This window comes from Poecilia reticulata, linkage group LG18 (genome assembly GCF_000633615.1).
Source record: "Poecilia reticulata strain Guanapo linkage group LG18, Guppy_female_1.0+MT, whole genome shotgun sequence".
NCBI lineage: Eukaryota > Metazoa > Chordata > Actinopteri > Cyprinodontiformes > Poeciliidae > Poecilia > Poecilia reticulata.
Genome location: NC_024348.1, coordinates 4,575,769 through 4,597,365, shown reverse-complemented (window position 1 = coordinate 4,597,365; position 21,597 = coordinate 4,575,769). Strand labels below are relative to the sequence as shown.

General features: G+C 38.2%; 1 protein-coding gene across 2 annotated transcripts in view; it reads left to right on the top strand.

Annotated features, from left to right (window-relative positions):
* The first annotated feature begins 9,627 nt into the window (after positions 1-9,627).
* The window catches only part of lrch4 (leucine-rich repeats and calponin homology (CH) domain containing 4), an 80,997-nt gene continuing 69,027 nt past the window's right edge, over positions 9,628-21,597 (top strand). For both annotated transcript variants that reach the window (XM_008434913.2, XM_008434911.2), the window contains exon 1: positions 9,628-10,029. In XM_008434913.2, coding sequence (XP_008433135.1) covers positions 9,858-10,029 — 172 coding nt within the window. In that variant the 5' untranslated portion in view covers positions 9,628-9,857. The remainder of the gene's footprint in view (positions 10,030-21,597) is intronic.

Genomic DNA, 21,597 nt, shown 5'->3' with positions numbered 1-21,597 from the left:
AGGCAGGACGACCCCCCTGACCCGGAGAAGGCACTCTACCCTTCATATGTTAAAGCAACTTTAACATATGAATCCCTCATATGTTAACATAAAGACTCGTTTTAAAGTATAAGCTGCTACTTACAGGCAATGCGTGCGTTCATCTGCTCTACCGCTAGCAGCAATGCGCCATGCAAAACAAAACACCCACAGTTTACAGGACACACTGCTAAAGAGCCCCCTGGTGGTTAGAAAAATCCACTTATAAACTGGAAAATACAATATATGAAAACAAATCTGAATGCTCTCTGGTATTGTTCAGCGGGCCGGATCCTGCTCGCGGGCCGTAGTTTGGGGACCACTGGGTTAAATCATCGGCAGTTTCGGTCCTTTGTGCAGGAGATAGATTCAGAATTTGCCGACATTCCTTATCATACAGAGGTGCGTTGGCTAAGTCGGGGAAAAGTTCTCAACAGAGTTGTTGAGCTCAGCAACGAAATCTGTCAGTTCATGGACAGTAAAAGAAAAGACTCCACCGTTTTGAGAGATGAAAAATGGAAGTGCGAGTTGGCGTTCCTGGCTGACGTAACAGCTCATCTTAACGCCTTAAATCTGCAGCTCCAGGGACGTGACCTGATCATGATCAAGTCACGTCCCTGGAGCTGAACATGATCACTGACATGTATGACGCGGTCAGTGGCACAACTACACATTATTTAGGTGGAGGTGGATTCAGGTGAGGAAAAACTGTTCTTATCTATCGATTCAGTATTTTTATTATACAGACATTAGGCTGTTGTTGTTGTGCTGTTAGTTAGCTGCTAGCTAACGACTTTGCTAGCAAAACTAGATAACTGAAAAGCTTCTTCCCTGTGTACGAGGCACATCGCCCATCCAAAACTTATCATCTCCATAATGGATATATGTCCGATCTTCTAATTTCCTTTGCTGCATAATGTACATTGCATTTATTCTGGCATTAGGTAAATGTATCTTGAAGGTGTATAACACTTAAATAAAAGTCCAACAAGGATGTTCGTTTAGAATTAAAAATAACTCACCCTGAATTACCATGATAAATATAAAGTGTGTAATTAATGAAGGGGGAGAAAACTCAACCCAGACTTTAAGTTTAGGGTCTGGTTCGCAGAGTATGCAGTTAAAATTACTGCCCCTTTATTTTTACTTAACTTCAGTTAAGTAAAAATAAAATTGTAATAAAAACTTTTGGAATTGTAATGATTTCTTTTTTAAAAACAAGTCGTTTTGTTTAAAAAACTTATTTTTAATTAAATAACAAATTTTTGTCTTGTGTACTTAAAAAGTTTTATTTGCATACATCAGAATTCTTTTGTTGCGATTTTGGGCCCTGCCCCCCGACATCACGTGAGAATCACAAGCAAAACTTTGAGTCAAACAAAAACTTAGAATATCAAGAAAAGATTTCTGACATGCACAAATAAGTTTGTTTTGCAAAAAAAAAAAAATCACTTCATGAGACAAATGTGTGATTTAAATGTTTTAAAAAAATTTTTTTAAGCAAAACTCATTAGGCTTTTCTCATGGATGCTTTTCTCATGCATTAACAATTCAATTTTTGCTTTTGTTTTTTTTCTTTTTTCTGCAGTTCCACCTTAAAATTTGATGCAGCTCTGCTTTCCTGAATGGACCATCTTCATCTCCACTGCAGCAAACAGGCAGCTCTTTTTTATAGATTACAGTCCACTAAAAGGTTGCATTGTGCCCTTGTTTATATTTTTAATAGTGTAATTCTGTAAAGACAAAATATGTAAATCAGAGCTAGACCGCTAGATTTACATATCTTGCTAAATTGCAGGTTTAAATATTGCAATACTTTCCTATAACAAAATAGACCTGCAGAAAGAAATTACTAATAAAATATCTTACATATGCATAGTTGTATGCTCTATGTAGAGATTCTCCTTAGCTTTGGTTGTACATCTCACAATTTTGTAATTTATCATTGTTTATTAAACTCTGGAAGCTGTGTGGCTTTGTTAATATTCTGTCCTAGAATGCGTTAAGATGTGCCCTTTTTTTTTTGAGCACCTGCCCCTTTAGTGGTCTCTGCACGGCCCTGCTGATACGTCATTGTGCCTGCTAAACACATAACGCTGAGTGGAGTGGTGGACCGCAATAGGCGAGAGCGGTCCATGAGGCGTCTATCCTTATATTATGTCTATGGTATATGCCACGAGAGGTGGTGACGTATTTCCGTTTGAATTTATGCCACATAGATTGGTTCCGGGTCCTGCTTGCTCCTATTGTTTTTAGCCAAAGCTGCAAGGTCTGTACAATGAAAAATACGCAAAACTTAAAATATTTGTGAACTACTGGTACAACAATCGAGTTTTTTGGTGTGTCATTGTGTCCAGTAATTAGCCGGTACCATCCAGTGCTTAGTTTAATTTTCCTGCTGATATCAAGGAGACAGCGGACTGTAGCCAAAACCTAGCCACTACAGCTAACACACGGTTTGTAGCTGCCTGCTATTTCAAAGCTTGAGGATATTGTAGATCCAGCATCAGAAATGGGAAGACGGAGGTTAAAAGGGAGCTGTACGCGCTTCGTTCAGTGGAATAATTTGTTGGAGGAAAATAATGCGGGAGAAAATCCACTGCTATGGGAACAGGCTGAGAAGAAAGGCAGCGATTTGGCACAAGGTAAGTCAATACGTGTGTGGATGCGTTTGTGTTATACGGAGTATGAAAGTATTTTTAGGCAACTCCTTAGTTTTTGTTTATATGACAATTATATAAAATATATTTAACATGCAGTCGGAGCGCCCCACCGATACTGAGCACGGTAATTTAAGAACAGCCGAGAGCAGCAAGCTTCACCCCGATCCAAACCACACAAGAAGTCAGTCAGATAAAGGTCCAAAATCTTCGCTTTACAGCCGTTTTAAGTTGCACCAATTCACATAAAAAACCCACAGAACAAATGGTCCAAATAACGTATTTCCCGAAATTTCCCAAATACCGAAAATATGACATCTACCTTTGCTGTTTCATAATTATTATCCACGTTAGAGTGAATTTTTCGACTTGGCTGCTATAATCTGTTCTTGCATTACGCAATGTAATTTCTTTTTTTTTTTTTCCCCTCTGAGATTCTGTTTAGAAAATGAGGCTATGAAGTTACATCCTCCCGCTGCTTTTTGTTTTTAAAATGGTAAATTTAGGTTTCCCTCGACTTTTATAAACTAATACCTCTTCTATGTATCATTTTTTATATTAGTGTTGGCACAAATATTAGGCGAACACTGTGCTTTGCCTGCTAGTAGTTTAAATTAATTTAAGCTGCACACTTTCAAAAGAGTATTCAGATTTTAACATGCATTTTCTAAGTAGTAAATATTTCAGTTCACTCTTACTCAGTAACTTGAGTGTTGTTACACCTCTGAAACATTTTTTGCAGTTTCTTTGTGACACCAGAACTATTTCACTTAAGCATTTAATTTCCTGAGATATTGTCAATTTATTTTCAAGCAAAACTCTCAAAAAGAGCTTAGGGTTTATTAGTTTTGATTACGTTGTGCAGCTAAATATGAACGCTTATTAGTTTTTTGTTTGTTTTTAATTTTTCAGGTTTGCATCGCAACACCTCGTGATGTGTTTCTGAGCCATGATCGTTGTGCCGATTACCTTTCCATTGGATCCAAACACCTGGACCAGCTGACGGCGTCCATCAGTCCACGGTTTGCTGGATCATCACAACGTGGACTAACTTTTTATTTACAGTACTTGGTTAAACTATGATCTTGAAACCAGACCACCAGATCTGCAAAAATCTACCTGCAGACTTTGTTGGCTACCCTGACACTGCAGTCATCCTGGACGGGGCTGAGCCTGTCTTCCTCTCCTCCAGAGTGACGAGTTTTCATCACCAGTAAAGACAAACAAGTCTGATGTCTGATTAGCTGCTAGGAAGTATATTATATATTCACTGTTCATTTTGCTATCCTGTTTGTACCTACAATAAAATTGAATCTCATTTGTAATACTCCAATTTCACAAACCTTTCTCTGTGTTTACGTTATATCAAGTATTTGCATGTAGATCAGGAATTCAAGTTAGATGTTAAAATGCACCACTTTTAGGTAATACCAGCAAAAAAAAATTAATATTAAGTAATATGCAGTTAGTCATATAATTTAATATACTGAATAAGGCTGGATGATATGACTTGCAAGATTATTTTCCATACCAGATTTGATTTTAATCGATTCCTACGGTCCTCAATTTCTATAATAAAATCACAGAAATTATTTTCAAAAAGTGACTTTATTTCAACCATCTGTTCTGTGAGTTGTATAAGGGAGCATTATGGTCAGGCTACAAGAAATTTTAATTGCAAGAATGCAGTCATCGTTACAGCAGAATAAAGAAGCAATTTTATAACAATGTCGTAAAATTACAAGAAGTTGTTTTAATGAGAAATAAAGATTCAGATTGATCTGACGAAACCAGCTCAGTCCATATGGTTCTGACATTTGTCAGTAATCAAGAGGATGTACATTTCCACCTCAACTGGCCAGGTAAGCATTAAGGTAAAAATAAAAATAAAAAATAGAGCAAATACTGTATACAAAATGGAAAAAGAGCAACTGATAGAAATACTTTCTATATAAAGAAAAGCAAAAAAGTTAATAGCTGGAGAAAAGTTGTTGGCAACATTAGCTCAGCCAATATCTCCCTCCAGGAAGCAACCAAACAGAACTCCTGTCCAACTCCAACTATATTATAGATAAAAAAAGAGAAAGAAAACGGAAAGTTAAAATAACACAAAATGCCAATTTAATAATTCAGATCTAATGCATTCTGGAATCTATTGACATTTTACAAATTTCACAAATCAATTAGAAGGTTTCACAAATGTTTTATTTATTCTGCTGTTAGTACAGAATAATTTAGTTAGGTTTGAAATGTATAGGTGTTGTAGTTTAACACATTAAAAAAGCTCAACATAGTGAAAAATTAGGAGTAATAGCCCTTTAGCTATTTTCCGAATTAGATGCTACATTCAGAAGCTAACTTCAGCTTCCTTCGACTGATAGGTTGGGCACAATATAGACAGGTCTATATATGTTTATATATCTATAAAGCATAGATATGTAGATTGCACACTGCACGGATAATCAGAACACTTAACGCTTACATAGCACCTTTGTAAGCTTGTCCCTGTTAGCTACTTCAGACATATGAGGCATTATGGTGAATACAAACGATTTATTAACTTACCTTCAAAGTTATTGTGAAGTTTGACACACCCAGCTTAAATCCTTTGTTGTTGGTGGTGCGTTTCAGAACGTCTGAATAATTCTATAAGCATCATTAATAGTCCTACAGCGATGAGGAGCCACTGTTAACGTACTGTTGCCTGCGCACTGGAACCATTCTATGTGGCAAAAAAATGCGGAAGTGCTAAAACGGAAATCCGTGGGCTATACCCCATACCTGTAAAACTAAAAACTGAAAAATTCCTTCAAATTTCTACTGTACTTTTACCCGTTTTTTTTTTTACATTTTTTTTTTACAGTGTGTATTTTGTCTGGTTGCAGAGAGAATCACACCTGTCGACAACAAACAAAGGTTTAAGAACTACTGAATTTTCAGTCAGAAATGATCACACCGCCTGGTTGAAGTACCAGTCTCCATATGCAAGTCAACAAAGGTGAAACAAACATTTAAGCGAATGCTGAATTTATATGATGTTCACGTAGTGCATCATTCTAACTTTTGCTTTGTTTGTTTTCCAGCAGAGGGGAAACACCTCATTGACAACATGCGAGTCTCAATCTCAACCTGTAACGGGGAAGATCATAACCATGACCCACACCATCCTGAGCAAAGTCTGAACTCAGTGACTTGTTACGCTCAACCCAGAGCAAGAATCCTTTTATCACCTGTTTTTCTTCTACGATAGGTTATCTCTTAACATGCTGTTTCTTTTTTCCAGATCTCAATAATACCGTGAGGAAACTGGACAAGAAATAGAATCGGTTCTTTTTTAACTGAATTTTTTAATAGAAATTGTTTCTTTAAGTGGATTACTCGTAATCTGTAGTTTTGTTTAATTTGGATTTATTTTCTTTATAACTTTCTGTAAAGTTATAAAGTTATAACTTTCTGACAAATTACACTTCCTTGTGTGTTGTACTGTAATTTTGTATGGTAAAATTCTGGTAAGAACAGCTACCGGTGATTTACCATAAAGTTTTTGGGGTTTTTTACAATAACATATCAATATATCATACAGTCTGGCCGTGTTTTTCACTTATGTAGATATTATGCCTCAGGCAGTATGACCAAGTTTACTTCCAGAATGGTCCTCTATTTGGCTCCATCCGTCTTCCCATAGATTTTAATCATCTTCCCTGACCCTGCTTAAGAAAATCAGGCCCAAACCATGATGCTGCCACCACCATGTTTGACAGTGGGGATGGTGTGTTCAGGGTGATGAGCTGTGTTGCTTTTACGCCAAACATATCGCCTTGCATTGTGGCCAAAAAGTTCGATTTTAGTTTCATCTGTGTTTGGTATGTCTGCCAGGTGGCTAGTGGCAAACTTTAAATGAGACTTTTTCTGGATATCTTTGAGAAATGCCTTTCTTCTTGCCACTTTTCCATAAACACCAGATTTGTGTAGTGTACGACTGCACAACTGATTGTTGTCTTATGGACAGATTCTCCCACCTCAGCTGTAGATCTTTGCAGTTCATCCAGAGTAATCATGGGCCTCCTTGTTCGAGATGAAAGTTTAGAGGGACGACCGGGTCTTGGTAGATTTTCAGTGGTCTAATACTCCTTCCATTTCAATATGATCGCTTGCACAGTGGTTCATGAGATGTTTAAAGTTTGGGAAATCTTTTTGTATCCAAATCCAGCTTTAAACATCTCCACAACAGTACCTCGGACCTGCCTGCTGTGTTCCCTGGTCTTCATGATGCTCCCTGCACTTTAAACATAACCCTGAGACTATCACAGAGCAGGTGTATTTATACGGGGACTTGATTACACACAGGTAGGTTCTATTTATCATCATCAGTCATTTAGGACAACATTGGATCATTCAGAGATCCTCACTGAACTTCTGGAGTGGGTTTGCTGCACTGAAAGTAAAGGGACTGAATAATATTGCGTGCCCCACTTTGCAGTTTTTTATTTGTTAAAGTTTAAAATATCCAATAAATTTTGTTCCACCTCACGATTGTGTCCCATTTGTTGTTGATTGTCCAAGGGGGCCGAATTCTTTCGCCAGGCACTGTATACAAGTCTGCTGTCCGAAATTCAAGAAATGAATATTTTGCAAATTAATTAACAGTCACAAAAATAATCCCAAAGTTTTATTTTCCACCATTGATAATCTGACTAACCCTAACTTTACTAATTATTCACAGACTCCAGCTGACTCTCTTTGTGAACAGTTTGCATATCTTTTCAGAGGAAAGATCAAGTCAGTTAGTCATATTATTAGCAAAATACTGGTTTTAAATCATCTTGTGACAGTCTGGCGACCTGTCCAGGGTGACCCCGCCTCTCGCCCGGAACATTAGCTGGAGATAGGCACCAGCACCCCTCCCAACCCCACCAAGGGACAAGGGTGTAAAGAAAATGGATGGATGAATGGATGGTTTTAAATCTACTGAATGTTTGTTTTTACCGCTGGAAACTGAATAGTTTCGCTGTGATTGAGGCAGAGATGCTCAGCAAAGTTTTCTTCAAGTCAAACCAACCACCTGACTGTCTAAAATTCCATCATCACTTTTTCATTCATTTTATAGATGTTTTGGGTATGAGATTTTAAATATTGTAAATTGCTCTCTTCAGATGGGAATCTTCCCCACTCCCTTTAAAATGGCAGGGGTAAAGCCCCTTCTCAAGAAGAGTAATTCTAGTATTTTTAATAATTTAAATGGTAAGTTGTGTCCAACTTACCATTTTTATGTAAAAGTTTAGAAAAGTTTTTATTCAAATAAATACTTTTTTAAATGATACTGGTATTTCAGAAAAGTATCAATCTGGTTTTAGGACGAACCGCAGTACAGAGACAACCCTTTTAAAAATTATAAATGATTTTAGGTGTAATCTAGATTCACACAAGCTAGACCTTTGTGTTTGAAGCCAATAGTCCTTGTGCTATTGGATCTGAGTGACGTCGTTGATACAGTGAATCACCAAATTCTTTTAAATAGATTACAGCATCTGGTTGGCCTTTCTGGTACTGTTCTTCAATGGTTCAGCTCCTATCTCACAGATAGAACTTTTATGGTCAGCATGTTCCTCACAGATTCATGATGTTAACTATGGCATCCCCCAAGGCTCTACTTTAGTTACTTTATTTTTTAATTTATACATTTACGCTTGTTGTCATCAGGAACCATGGAATCAATTACCACAGTTATGACACTCAATTATACATCTCATTGTCTCATGACGACCCCCAGCCAATTCTGAGTTCACTTTTATTACGCATTTTGTTAGTTTTAACTAAGCCCTGCCAATCACTGGACTTTTTAAATGCATTTCAGACATAAAGACCTGGCACAGAACTTTCTCTAGTTCAGCCAGGACCAAACAGAAGTTTTAATCATTGGACCACAGGATCAGAAATAAATTATAATTAAAAAAATACAAACTGCATCTTTTAAACCTTCAAACCAAGTCAGAAGCCTGGGCATTCTTCTTGATTCTGAGTTCACTTTTATTCTGCATATTGTTTGTTTTACCTAAACAAATAGTTAAAACAGGATTCTATTATCTTAAAAATATAACCAGAGATCGCCCTATCCTCTCCCTCGCTTATACTGAGACTTTGATGCATGCTTTTATTTCCAGCTGCATAGACTATTGTAATGATCTGCTTTCTGGTCTCCCTAAAAAACTTTGCACAGCCTTCAGCTGTTACAAAAATTTGCTGTTTGAGTGCTAACCAAGGCAAGAAGGCAGGCTCACATCACATCTGTTTTAAAATCATTGCATTGGCTCCATGTGTCTCAGGTTTGATTTTAAGATTCTCTTAGTGGTTTTTAAATGTCTTAATGTTCTTGAACCATCTTATCTTGCAGAGCTGCTATTATCTTATGAAGCTCTGCGGACCCTGAGTTCCTCTGGCACTGGACTATTAACAGTTTCAAGAGTCAGAACACACTTATGGTGAGGTTTCTTTCCAGCATTATGGCCCCCGTTAAGGAACGGTCTGCCAGAGAACCTGAGGGCTGCAGAAAATGTTGCTGTCTTTAAGAGCAAGCTCAAGATCCATCTTTTTAACGGTATTGTATTGAATAATTTTTGCTTAATCTGTGCATTTTCCATGCTGTTGTGTGGTTTTCCCTGTGGGGTTGGAGTGGGTAATTATTCGATTTTGTTTGTTTTTATTGATCTGTACAGCACTTTGAGCTTTGAGCTGCTTTCACTATGAAGAGTGCTTTATAAATACAATTGACTGACTGATCTTTTCATCTGAAAATAATCAATCATCAAATAACCTCAAAATTCTTAGGTTCAGAGAAGTAAGAGTAACAAAGAATAATACGTTCGATTAGTTTTATAGTTAAATACTTTTATTTTGAAGTGATGGGTATTGACGGAGCAACGTTGTTGTAAATGATTCAAACTTGATTCAACTTCCTGAAAGATTGACAGCTCGTGCCTCTTTTGCTCGCTGGTGAACGCGGCTCCCGTTGTGCGAAGGAAGCGAGAACAACTGACATCGACAGTCAGTTTTAGTTTTTCACTTTTAAAGAAGTTTAAAACGAGAGTGACTCGGTGTTCATTTTTTTCACGAGCCTGTGGGGTATGAGAGTAGTGCGGCCGCGGCAAGCAAAGTAAGAAAAGAGGCAGACCCGTACGTTTCATGGCTGCTGGGGATGGAGCCCAGCTGCCGGCCACAGTAGCGGCCAGTCGGAGCGTGGAGAAAGCGCTGGAGGAGGCTGCCGCAAGTGGAGCTCTCAACCTATCAAACCGAAAGCTGAAGGAGTTTCCTCGCAGCGCCAGGAACTACGACCTGTCCGACATAACCCATGCAGGTCGGTTGATTTCGTAATCTTTTAATTAGTTTTTTTTGTGTATAATTCAGAAAAAAAGCCAACTCTCGCTGTTATGAGAAGCTTCTTTTGTTTTGTCGCCACCTGCTTCTTTCTTCTAACGGGGAAGGAACGTCCTCCCTCAACCCTCTGCGTTGCACAATACTCTGAAAAAACTTCGCTGATTTTTCAGAGAGATTTTTCGGGATTTTAACCACTGCTTAATTGTTCAAACACAAATATAGTCTTTTAGTGTATTTCAACTTTAGTATACTACTTTTAAGTGCAGCTTATCAATGTTAACGTAATCACTGGGGCAAAATGCGTTGCGTGTCTGCCAGCATCGCCATTAGCATGCAGTTTCCACTAGTTTTAAAAGTTTAATAATGAAGGTTTATAACTGGGAGACCTTATTAACATAGTCGTTGTTTCTTTAACACGCGCTGTTAGCTTTTAAGGAGATCGTAGTGTTCTTTTAAAACAACTTCAGACAGGATATAATGGAGGAAAAACAAGCGAGTTCCTCTTCCTCCCGAAAACAAGTGTAGAAACCCACAGAATTTGGTAGGTTACCTCTACAGTCGCCTCGGAATTCTTCTTTTCAACATATTGTTGCTACTTTTACTCGTTTTTAGTTTTTAACCGTAGTCTCTACTTTTCTCGTTTTGTTTCGACAATTGGTTTCTCTAGTTTAGTTGTCAACATGACAGCCTCAAGTTGACCCTGCTTCTATCTCGTATCTTACCTCCCTGAGAAAGAAGACGGCTCAGGACACAGACGATTAACAGCATTGAGGGAAATTTTAAAGATATTCAGTGGTTAATCTAAAAAAAAAAAAAAAAACGACAACAAAAAATTGGACATTGAATTGTGTTTTTCAAATGCTGGATTTTGTGTAGTATAAAGTTTGTAAAAGAGGAAACTGAAGGAAAAGAACCCTCCAATTCAGTTTTATTGTTATTTAGGTCAATGACGTCACCAGAGGCTTAACATTGGAGCTAATAGGCTGCTGTTAGGCAACGTGCTAAGAAACTGAAAACTGGACAGATTATGACAAAGATTCTGAAAAATTTGAGTTGCATAATGTGTTTGAGCCAGAGTTCCACTCTGAGGATCTCCGTACTTGGATGTATAATGTTGTGGGTGGCAAAGCAAGAGTAAATGGTGACTATGACATTAATCATCCTCTGAGTTTCAAATGTGGTCAAACATGTTCTTTTATGTGTCGTCTGAACTTCTACCTGAATTTTGAAATTGTGTCTGGCAGCATGTTGAAGCACTGTTACATTAATTCTGATTATTTTTCTTGACTTTAGTTCATAATTTTTTAGTTGAGGCGTTGCATGTTTGGACAGTTATTCAATCTGGTCCTGGATGCTGTGCACCTGGAAGAATTTTTGTTTTCTCTTTTTTATTTCCGGACAGTTATGATGTAACTGTGGCAACAAACTATTGTTTTTACAAGTGGGAGGAATTGATTAGCATCTCAAAAGCTCAAATAATACCTGAACTATGACAAAGAAAATCCCAGAGGAGGTGAGAAGGAGGATCATGGATCCAGAGTAGAGAGAGGAGAAAGAAGTTCAAAGCATCTCTTCTTTCCATCATAATGGGCAAGGATTCCAACTCCCACCTAGGCCTCTCACGATAACAAATTTTGCTGGACGATTAATTGTCTAAAAAATTATTGCGATAAACGATAATATTGTTTCAAGACCTTTTGACACTGATGAATAGAAATGACTAATACATGCGATTTCCTGATAAATGCACTTTATTTTCAAAAGAACACATAACACTGGAATTGATAAACTAAATAAACAAAACAACCAAAAACAAAAATAAAATGGATTCTCAGTCTCCATTAACAAAAACGTACTTGAATAAAAACTAAACAACATAAAGCCAAAGTGGAAATAAATACTGCATTCAACCAAGAGTGCAGATTGTGAAGTCTGTATGGAGGCACGTGCAGGGGAGGCTGGGGTTTGGGGCTGCTTGACCACCTGCCCTTTTTGCTCTTTGCCCCAAAGTGCCCTTTTGGTCCAGTTATATATTTATTGTGTTTTATTTTTTTTGTATTATTTTCTAAGCCGTCTTCTGACACATAACATGTACTAAAATTATTTTTATTATTTTTTTGTACAACATAATAAGCCCTCCAGTCACCTTGTTACCTTTACCTGTTATACTATTTTATGTCAACAAATATTAATTGCCTAATGTGAAGGGCAAAAGGAAGTAGTGCTGGATATCAATTAAAATTTCCAAAAATGCTTCGACGGGGTTTCCCCCAGAAAACTTGCTAAGCCCGGTGGTCGGGGTGCCAAGGTGGTCCACCGTGTTTTTGTATTAAGAGATGTTAAGGTGACAGGAAATTTAAAAATATCATTATACGTTACGGAAAAACATCGCCAGTGAAACACTAGTTAAACCCACAACTAGTCTTAAAAACAACAAATCAAATTATACAATTAAAATGAATATCAATTATTTTTACTTCTGTTTAATCCAAATTAAGTCAGCAGCTCCATCAGGTCCCCCAGGGCTTCAGGGGCCCCATATGCTAATATTTTAACACATACAACAGATACATTAATGTAACAATTGTTTATTGAGATCAATGCTGCTAAATTTGATTAAATTTCAGCATACATAAATCGAAAGATTTTAAATTGTTTAACATTAAATGTAAGATTTTAAGGAGCTGGCAAGTTTACTTTGTAAAAGTTCAAAGAACAATATTCATAGTTAGATTCTTTTGTTACCACAGCTACAATCTGATGCTGTGAGTTTAATCTTTAAGTTTGAGCTCTGTTTGCTCACAAATACAATTTAGTAAACTGCAATTATAACTGATTGCTTTTTAGGTTGGCCAATTAAACTACTCCCCCCCTCTCAGATTAAATCCAACACATCTGTTAGAGGTGCTGATGTTTTTAGCAACAAAAGGGGCCCCTAAATCAAATTCAGCTCCAGGCCTCATATAACCTTGGACTGGCCCTACATGATGAGTTAAATCTGCTGCACTACGCAGAGATACGGGAGATTTAACTCAATTCTGCTAATGTGGCTTTAGTAGCTCTTTCACTTCATGTCTGTTGGGTTTTTAATAAGTGCCACAGAAACTATTCTGGTTGGTCGAGTTTATGGGACGAGTTTCTCAGATCTCCGCGCGGCCGGTCACATTAACTCCGTCTAAGTGGATAAAGTATTTGATACGGTTTGATGCATTGTGTAACCAGAAAAATAATACTAAAAACAATAATATAAATAATATAGAATCAACGTGATGCTTTACAGACAGGAGAGCGCGAAAGTTCACTGGGCTGAACCTGCATGATCAGATTAGCGCCACTTCGTTAACTAACACACCGGCCACCCGGGAACACACAGATAAACTTTACCAGCGCAGGCAGAGCCGGGTGCTTGGCAGCTTATTTAGATGGAAAAGCCGCACAAAATTCTTTGTTCACAAATATAAATCATTCTCACTGCTCGCTCAACGCACCTCTGAAAGCGAGACTACAAGTTATTCCTGCAGTTCACGTTGAGCTGCGCAACCAGAGCTAACCAGAGTGGTGTTTAAAGTCCTACCTTGATCAAAAACTCTGGAAAGAATCATAATTCCTCACAGGGGGTTGATGTAACTATCCATACAGGTCAGCCTGTGTCCAGTTTGAGTGAAAGGAGGCGTGCAGGATCCGTGCTGAGGTAAACTTAATCCAGCTGAGGCAACGCGCAGAGGCAAATCACAGAGGTGCCAGCGGTGTGATTGGTCCTGCTTTAAATGCATAAACTATAAACCTATCTTCTATAAACATATCTTTTAGGAATAGATCTGCTCCACCAGTGAAGCGCACAGAGCAACAGAGGTGCTAGCAATCCGGCTTAAAAAAAGAAAAAAAAAAAAAAAAGAAAACCGATTTTTTTAATTTATTTTTTTTATTATTATTTTCCTAAAAACTTGAACAAGAAAGGCTTAGCCTGACTGTGGCGCTAGTAAAGGATGGCGGGCCGCCAGGCCTATAATACACTGGGGGAAACCCTGTGTATTATAGGGTTTCCCCCTATAATACAGTATTTGTAATGTTGAAATGGGTCAGAGGGACCCATTTCAACTCACAATCAAATTTGATGGTTTTTCGATTCAGTCAAGGATATTGCACCATCAAAATTTTACTTGGAAGGTTAATCAGTGAAAGAAGATGCATATTGGGGGCAGTTCTCCTGGATTGCCCGGGATGGTGGTCCACCTATTTAAAAAGGGAGGATACAGAGTATGCTCCAACTACAGAGGGTTCTTAGGCCTCCCTGGTAATGTCTATTCAGTGGTTCTGGATTAATCAAATCTAAGATTCAGGAAGAGCAGTGTGGTTTTCGTCTTGGTCATGGAACACTAGACTAGCACTACACCCTCAGCAGGGTCCTGGAGGGTTCTGGGAGTTTCCCCAAGGAATCTACATGTGCATTGTGGATGTGGAGGAGATCCGTTTTGTTGGTCTTAGGATCGCATCTCTGCTTTTTGCAGATGATGTGGTCCTATTGGCTTCATCAGGCCGTGATCTACAGGTTTAGTTCCAAGTACAACTGTGGTCATGGATGGAAAAATGGAGTGAGAAATCGACGGGTGGATTGGTGCAGCGTACGCAGTGAAGCATGTACTGCTTTTCATTGTAAACAGTAAATGGCTTTCCATTATGGTTGAGCAATATGCAACATTTTCTCAGTTGTACCAGTCTGCCCTGGTGAAGAGAGAGCTGAGTCAAAAGACGAAGCTCTAAATTTACTGGCCAATCTACAACCCTTCCCTCATTTATGGTCATGAGATTTAGGTCATCACCGAAAGAACAAGATCACAGATAAAAGAGGCTAAAATGTTTTTTCTCTGGGCTCTCCTGTAGAGAGAGGGTAAGAAGCTCAGTCATCCGGGAGGGACTCAGAGTAGAGCCGCTGCTCCTCCACGTCGAGAGGAGCCAGTTGAGGCTCGGGCATCTGGGTAGGATGCCCGAGCCACCTAAATAAATAAATCACCCTTAGATAAAAAAAACCCCAAAACAAAATAAACAACCAGCCAGTGAAGGACATAGCATATTATCGAGGATTGATGAATCCGTCCAATTGCCCAACCTTGCATTGCAAGCAATAAGCAGAGATGGAAAAAAAAAAGTCAGTTGTGGGTTTGTTTCCATGGCTCAATGTTTAATTTGCAGATATGTTTTGTTAGGGTTAAGGATTATATGCCATTTTATTATTTATGTGTAGTTAAATGTTAGTGTAGTTATAAAGTGTTCATTACCGAAACATTCTTATTCATTACCGACAAACGTTTTTTCATTACCGTTAGCTCATTTTATGATAATTGATTTAGATTAAATAAAGGAATTACATGATCATCTTAATTTCTCAATGAAATGGTCAAACTCTTTATATTATGGTTGTGTTGTTTTTTCATTTCAATGATTTAACACAAAATTGGAACCAAAATTGATTTAAAAAATTGTATTCATGTTACGGTAATGAAAGAATTGTTTACATTAAAATAATAAATTTTGTTATTAATGACTATTCTTTGTTGGTACCTTCTCCTTTGTGAACACTTCAGTGTTCAGTCCTTGGTGTCCAAAAAATGTTACATTCATGTATCTGTGGTCTGTGTTAAAATATTAGCATTTATGGGGCCCCTGAAGCCCTGCGGGGCCTGATGGAGCAGCTGACTTAATTTGGATTAAACAAAAGTAAAAATAATTGATATTCATTTTAATTGTATATTTTGATTTGTTGTTTTTAAGACTAGATGTGGGTTTAAGTAGTGTTTCACTGGTGATGTTTTCCCGTAACGTATAATTACCGAGTGATATTTTAAAATTTCCTTTCACCTTAACATCTTTTAATACAACAACTTCGGTGGTCGGGGTGCCGAAGCACCATCACCACCGGGGTTAGCAAGTTTTCTGGGGGAAACTCTGTATTTGTAATGCTGATCTGCTGAAAACAGGCATGAGCTGGTCCAGTGAGAGCAGACATCTGCTTAGGCACCAGAAAGCCCTTAGGATGCTAATTATGTACACTTTAAATTAATATGTTCTGTAGTTAATTAATATTACCTGCAATGTTGCTTCATCTGCTCTGGTGTCTGTAAATTCAGATTATGTTAAACAAATAATCAACCTTTAAATTTAATAGAGGTTTCACAAACTCAAAGAATTGAAGTACTGTTTGTACTGAGCTGCAGCAACGTTTAAGAATCCAGAGATCAAGATTTTTTTTTAAAGTCCCCAAAAAGTACATAGCCAAGTTTATGTTAAATATAATGTTATTATATTTACATAGACTCAGTTGAAGCAGCTGAGGGAACTTAACAGATTGAGTTGTCTGTTGAAATCATGTCAGAATATGTTTCCAGTGACTTGCAGAAACTATTTCACAGTACGGAGAACTGGTGCAGGCAGTCGATACTGTTTGGTTTTCTTTGCTGCTTATTAGCAGGACCAGAAATGTGTTCTCACTAAAAACCAGGAAGATGGAGCACATCACCCAGTCCTTCCAATGGCTCCCTGTAACTCGGAGAAGAAACTTTAAAATACTGTTGTTAGTTTATAAATCACTCAATGGTTTTTCTTTAATAGGCAGTTAAATATTAGCTACTGTATTTTATCAACCTTACAAACTTCTCAGGTCTTCTGGCTCTGGTCTGCTCTACATTTAGAACCAGAACCAAACATGGAGAAACACCATTCAACTTCTATGCACCACAAATCTGGAACAAACTTAAAACTGCAGTAACACTGAGAACCTTTAAATCAAGACTAAAATCCCACCTGCTGCTTTTGAAACACGATGACATATTAATCAACATTTTGATGTAATCACACTTGACAAATTGTAATGCTTCAATTGTTAACTGTGTTCTGTTTCTTTGTATTTTTTATTTTTATGATGTAAAGCACTTTGAACTACCTTTTTGCTGAAATGTGCTTTACAAATAAACTTGATTGATGGAAATTATCTCTGATATAGCTGTAGTGTGGCTGGTCAACACAAGTTGAATGTGTATGTCTCTAGTGGGGCTGACACAGTAAATCAAATTAATCATGATGAATCAAAATAATTGGCAACTAAATTTAGTAATCGATTAATTATTAACTGGAGTATACAGGCCCAAAAAAGCCATTTGTTGAAAGAACAATATAATTAGAGGTGTAGCTAGGCTACAGAAATATACATTTTCCACTTGAGATAAAATCACCTTTGTCTGTAAATCTGTTCTATCCAGAAAAAGATATTTTTGGGTAGAAAAAATGCTAATATTTTAACAAAGAGCACAGATAATCTCAATTAACAAATGTTACATTTATTTATCAATGCTTTTAAATTTGATTTAATGGTTTCAGCATACATTAAAATATTTTCAATTGTTTAACCTTTAAATGTAACACTTTAAGGGGCTGGCAAGTTTACTTTGTAAAAGTTCAAATCTTTATGGTTAGATTGTTTTATAGCACAGCCACAGTCTGATGCTATGAGTTTAATCTTTGAGTTTGAGCTCTGTTTCTTCACAAATACAAATTAGTAACTGCAATTATAACTTATTGCTTTTTAGTTTGCCAATTATTGCCAATTAAACTACTCCCCCTTTCCCAGATTTCACTAAATCTAACAAAGAAGCTGTTAGAGGAGCTGATTGTTTTAGCAGCAAGAGGAGCCCCTGGGTCAAATTCTGCTCCAGGCCTTATACAGCCTTGGACCGGCCCTGTATAATGTACTAAATGTGCTGCACTGCGCGCAGAGATGCGCAACAAACGGGAGATTTTATTTAATGCTGGTAATGCGACTTTAGTAGCTCTTTAATTTTGTTTTTAATAAGTGTTACAGAAACTGTAAAGTAAAAGCATGGTGGGCCACCAGGCTTACAGTACACTGGGGGAAACACTGGATTTAGTTTTTCTTCTTCCACATAATGAAGAATCAACTTGTGCACTTTCTTGAGATAATGATATCCTGCCAGCTGCTCTGAGCTGAGGAGGAGGCTGAGCTTAATGAGGTGTAGCAGAAAATGTGCTCTTCCTGCAGTTTCTACTGAAGCTGTGGCATATGAGATATGGAATTTCATTTTCAATTACAGAGCCAATTATTGGATGACTCCTGTTTTCAAACTCAAGTTGCTGTGACTGTTAATATAAGCTATATTTAATATTTATACTAATGCTGGGCGAATAAATTCAGTTTTTTATTCCAAATTCAATTTCTAATTTTAATAACTTTTTCCCTCACTATTTTTCCTTAAAAGAAAATTGAAAATCACAGAAAATATCTTCAAAAGCTTTTAAGATGTATATATTTTTCAATAATTTCTTCTGTGAGTTGACCTGAACTCAGTTGAAATAATAAATAATAATAAACACATGCTTGTCAAACAAGAGTGTGGTTCTTGGGTAGGTTAGTATCACTTTTGGAAACACAAGAAATGCATTGGTGGGGAAAAAAATCCAGATATTCCTAAAAAATTAAAAAATTAAAATAATCAATAAAAACTATTTATTGCCCAGCCCTAAGTTGTGCTATGTATTTTTTTTTTACTCTTGACCAGCTTAGCAATAATTAATCTTCTCCAGATATGCAAATTTTAGATATTTGAACATAAGCAGACAGGATTTTTTTTTCTTTTCTGTAAAATGTATTTACTTCTTACATGCAGCTGGTCTGTAAGAGGCCTGTCATAATGATGCTTTACAGAAAAAGTGTGTTTTTGTTATTTGATTGAGATAAGACGAAACCAGCAGAGGTTTAGTAGACATCATGCCCCATCCCCAAAAGGAGCAGCTCCTGTCTGAGATCAAAGGTTCTCACACATGTATGCACATGTGCACGCACGCACACTCACACTCACACTCACACTCACACAAAATGGAGCCTTGGCTCACCTCTTCCTTCGTGTTTCCCGGTAGCCCAGAGCGGAGGGAAACAAAGCTTCACCATTGTAGGATGTGTGTACCTTGTGGACCCAGGGGCATCGTGTTGTTGCACGCTGCGATCTGATGAATGTTCTCAGCTCACTCTGGGGGGCAAATGCTTTCATTACTGGCTCTGTGTGGAACTGTGGGGTTTTTATTGGGGGTCTGTAATTAAAGCCTTAATGTAAACCAAATTTACATTAAAAATTGATTCTTGCATTAAGAATATCTTTGAAGCTCACTTGTATATGAAGAAATACACAAATAAGAAATTTGAGTGTATTTACAATCATTTCACACCTACTCTAACCCCTGGTTTCAGCCCCTTTGTGTTCATTGCTAAATAAATTTAACAATTTATTCCTAAAAAATTCCATCCATCCATCCATTTTCTTCCGCTTCATCCGGGATCGGGTCACAAGGGCAGCAGCTTCAGAAGGGAGGCCCAGACTTTGTTCTCCCCAGCCACTTCTTCCAGCTCCTCGGGGGGGGGGGGGAACCCCTAGGCGTTCCCAGGCCAGCTGAGAAACATAGTTCCTCCAGCGTGTCCTGGGTCTTCTCTGGGACCTCCTCCTGGTGGGATGTGCCTGGAACACCTCACCAGGGAGGTGTCCAGGAGGCATCCTGACCAGATGCCCCATGACACCTCAACTGACTCCTCTTGACGTGAAGGAGCAGTGGCTCTACTCTGAGTCCCTTCCGGATGACTGAGCTTCTCACCCTATCTCTAAGGGAGAACCCAGCCACCATGCGGAGGAAACCCATTTCGGCCGCTTGTATCCGTGATCTCGTTCTTTCGGTCATGACCATAGATGAGGGTGGGAACGTAGATCGAACGGTAAATCGAGAGCTTTGCTTTTTGACTCAGCTCTCTCTTCACCACGATGGACCGGAACAGTGCCCGCTTCACGGCAGACGCTGCGCTAATCTGCCTGTTGATCTCCCGCTCCATTCTTCCCTCATTTGTGAACAAGATCCCAAGATACTTAATCTCCTCCTCTTGGGGTAGGACACGCTCCCAAACCCGGAGAAGACACTCTACCCTTTTCCGGCTCAAGACCATGGCCTCGGATTTGGAGGCACTGATTCTCATTCCGGCCGCTTCACACTTGGCTGCGAACCGCTCCAGTGAGAGCTGCATATCACGACTTGATGAAGCCAATAGGACCACATCATCCGCAAAAAGCAGAGATGCGACCCTAAGGACACCAAAACGGATCCCCTCAACACCTCGGCTGCGCCTAGAAATTCTGTCCATAAAAGTAATGAACAGAATCGGTGACAAAAGGCAACCTTGGCGGAGTCCAACTCTCACCAGAAACGAGCCAGATTTACTGCTGGCAATGCGGACCAGACGCTGACCCCGGTCATACAGGAACCTGACAGCCCATATCAAAGGGCCCGGTACCCCATACTCCCGGAGAACCCCCCATATAGCTCCCCAAGGGACACGGTCGATCGCCTTCTCCAAGTCCACAAAACACATGTAGACYGGTTGGGCGAACTCCCATGCACCCTCCAGGACCCTGCTGAGGGTGTAGAGCTGGTCCAGTGTTCCATGACCAACAACAGTCATACAACAGTTGTTCCATGTCGTATATTTATTTAGACTATATAAAATGTCGTCTAGTTCCAATGTTAAATGTTGATTAGAATTTAAAGTTTGATCATTGAGAATGTGTTCTTGCATTTTTCAGGCCATTATCATTACATAAAAATGTTTTCAAGACAATATTATCTTTTATCGCAATAACTTCTGGGACAATTTATCATCCAGCAAAATTTCTTATGGTGTTGGGTAGAGATGTGCCAATCGATCGGCCACCGATCATCATTGGCCGATTTCCGTGAAAAAGTGTATGATCTCTAAGCCACCATAAGGGATTGGTAAAGCCCATAATTATGCCTTGCCTGTCTTCCTACTGAAAGAGTATGTCATAGGAATGACAGGTGGCTTGAGCCATCAGTTGGCTGGGAAATTTAAAGCAAAACAAGAGCACAATTTCTTGCCAGTAAATCACATTACACAAATGAGGTTTGAGCCTATTTTCTAGACTTATAGAATAAATGTTTGAAGGAGTTAAAATGTTAGATAAAATGTTAAGAATGTATGTAGTACAGGAAGGCTAATGTCCACTAGTTCTAACTGTACCTATTTTATAGTGCGAGTGACACACTCTATGGTGACAGAAACAAGCAGCTAAACAAATGGGAAATGGTTAAAGTGAAGATAAATCACATTGAGACCATTAATTTGAAAAATGTTGCATTTTTACATATGTAATAATAATCACACATGTTTACCATTTTTCTTGTCAAAAGAAAAATATTTAGCCCACTATAGAGATCATAACAACATATCAACAGAATATGTAATTTAAGTATTTAAAGCTGATGACAAAACAAAAGCTCAAAGATTTATGTCTAAATTTAGGCTGTCTGTATGTGAAGTAACCCGAATATTCTCAATTTAGAAGTACTCAGGGAGGAAGATGCAATACAGCATGAAGGCAGATATTACTATACAGGTCCTTCTAAAATAATTAGCATATTGTGATAAAGTTCATTATTTTCCATAATGTAATGATAAAAATTAAACTGTCATATATTTTAGATT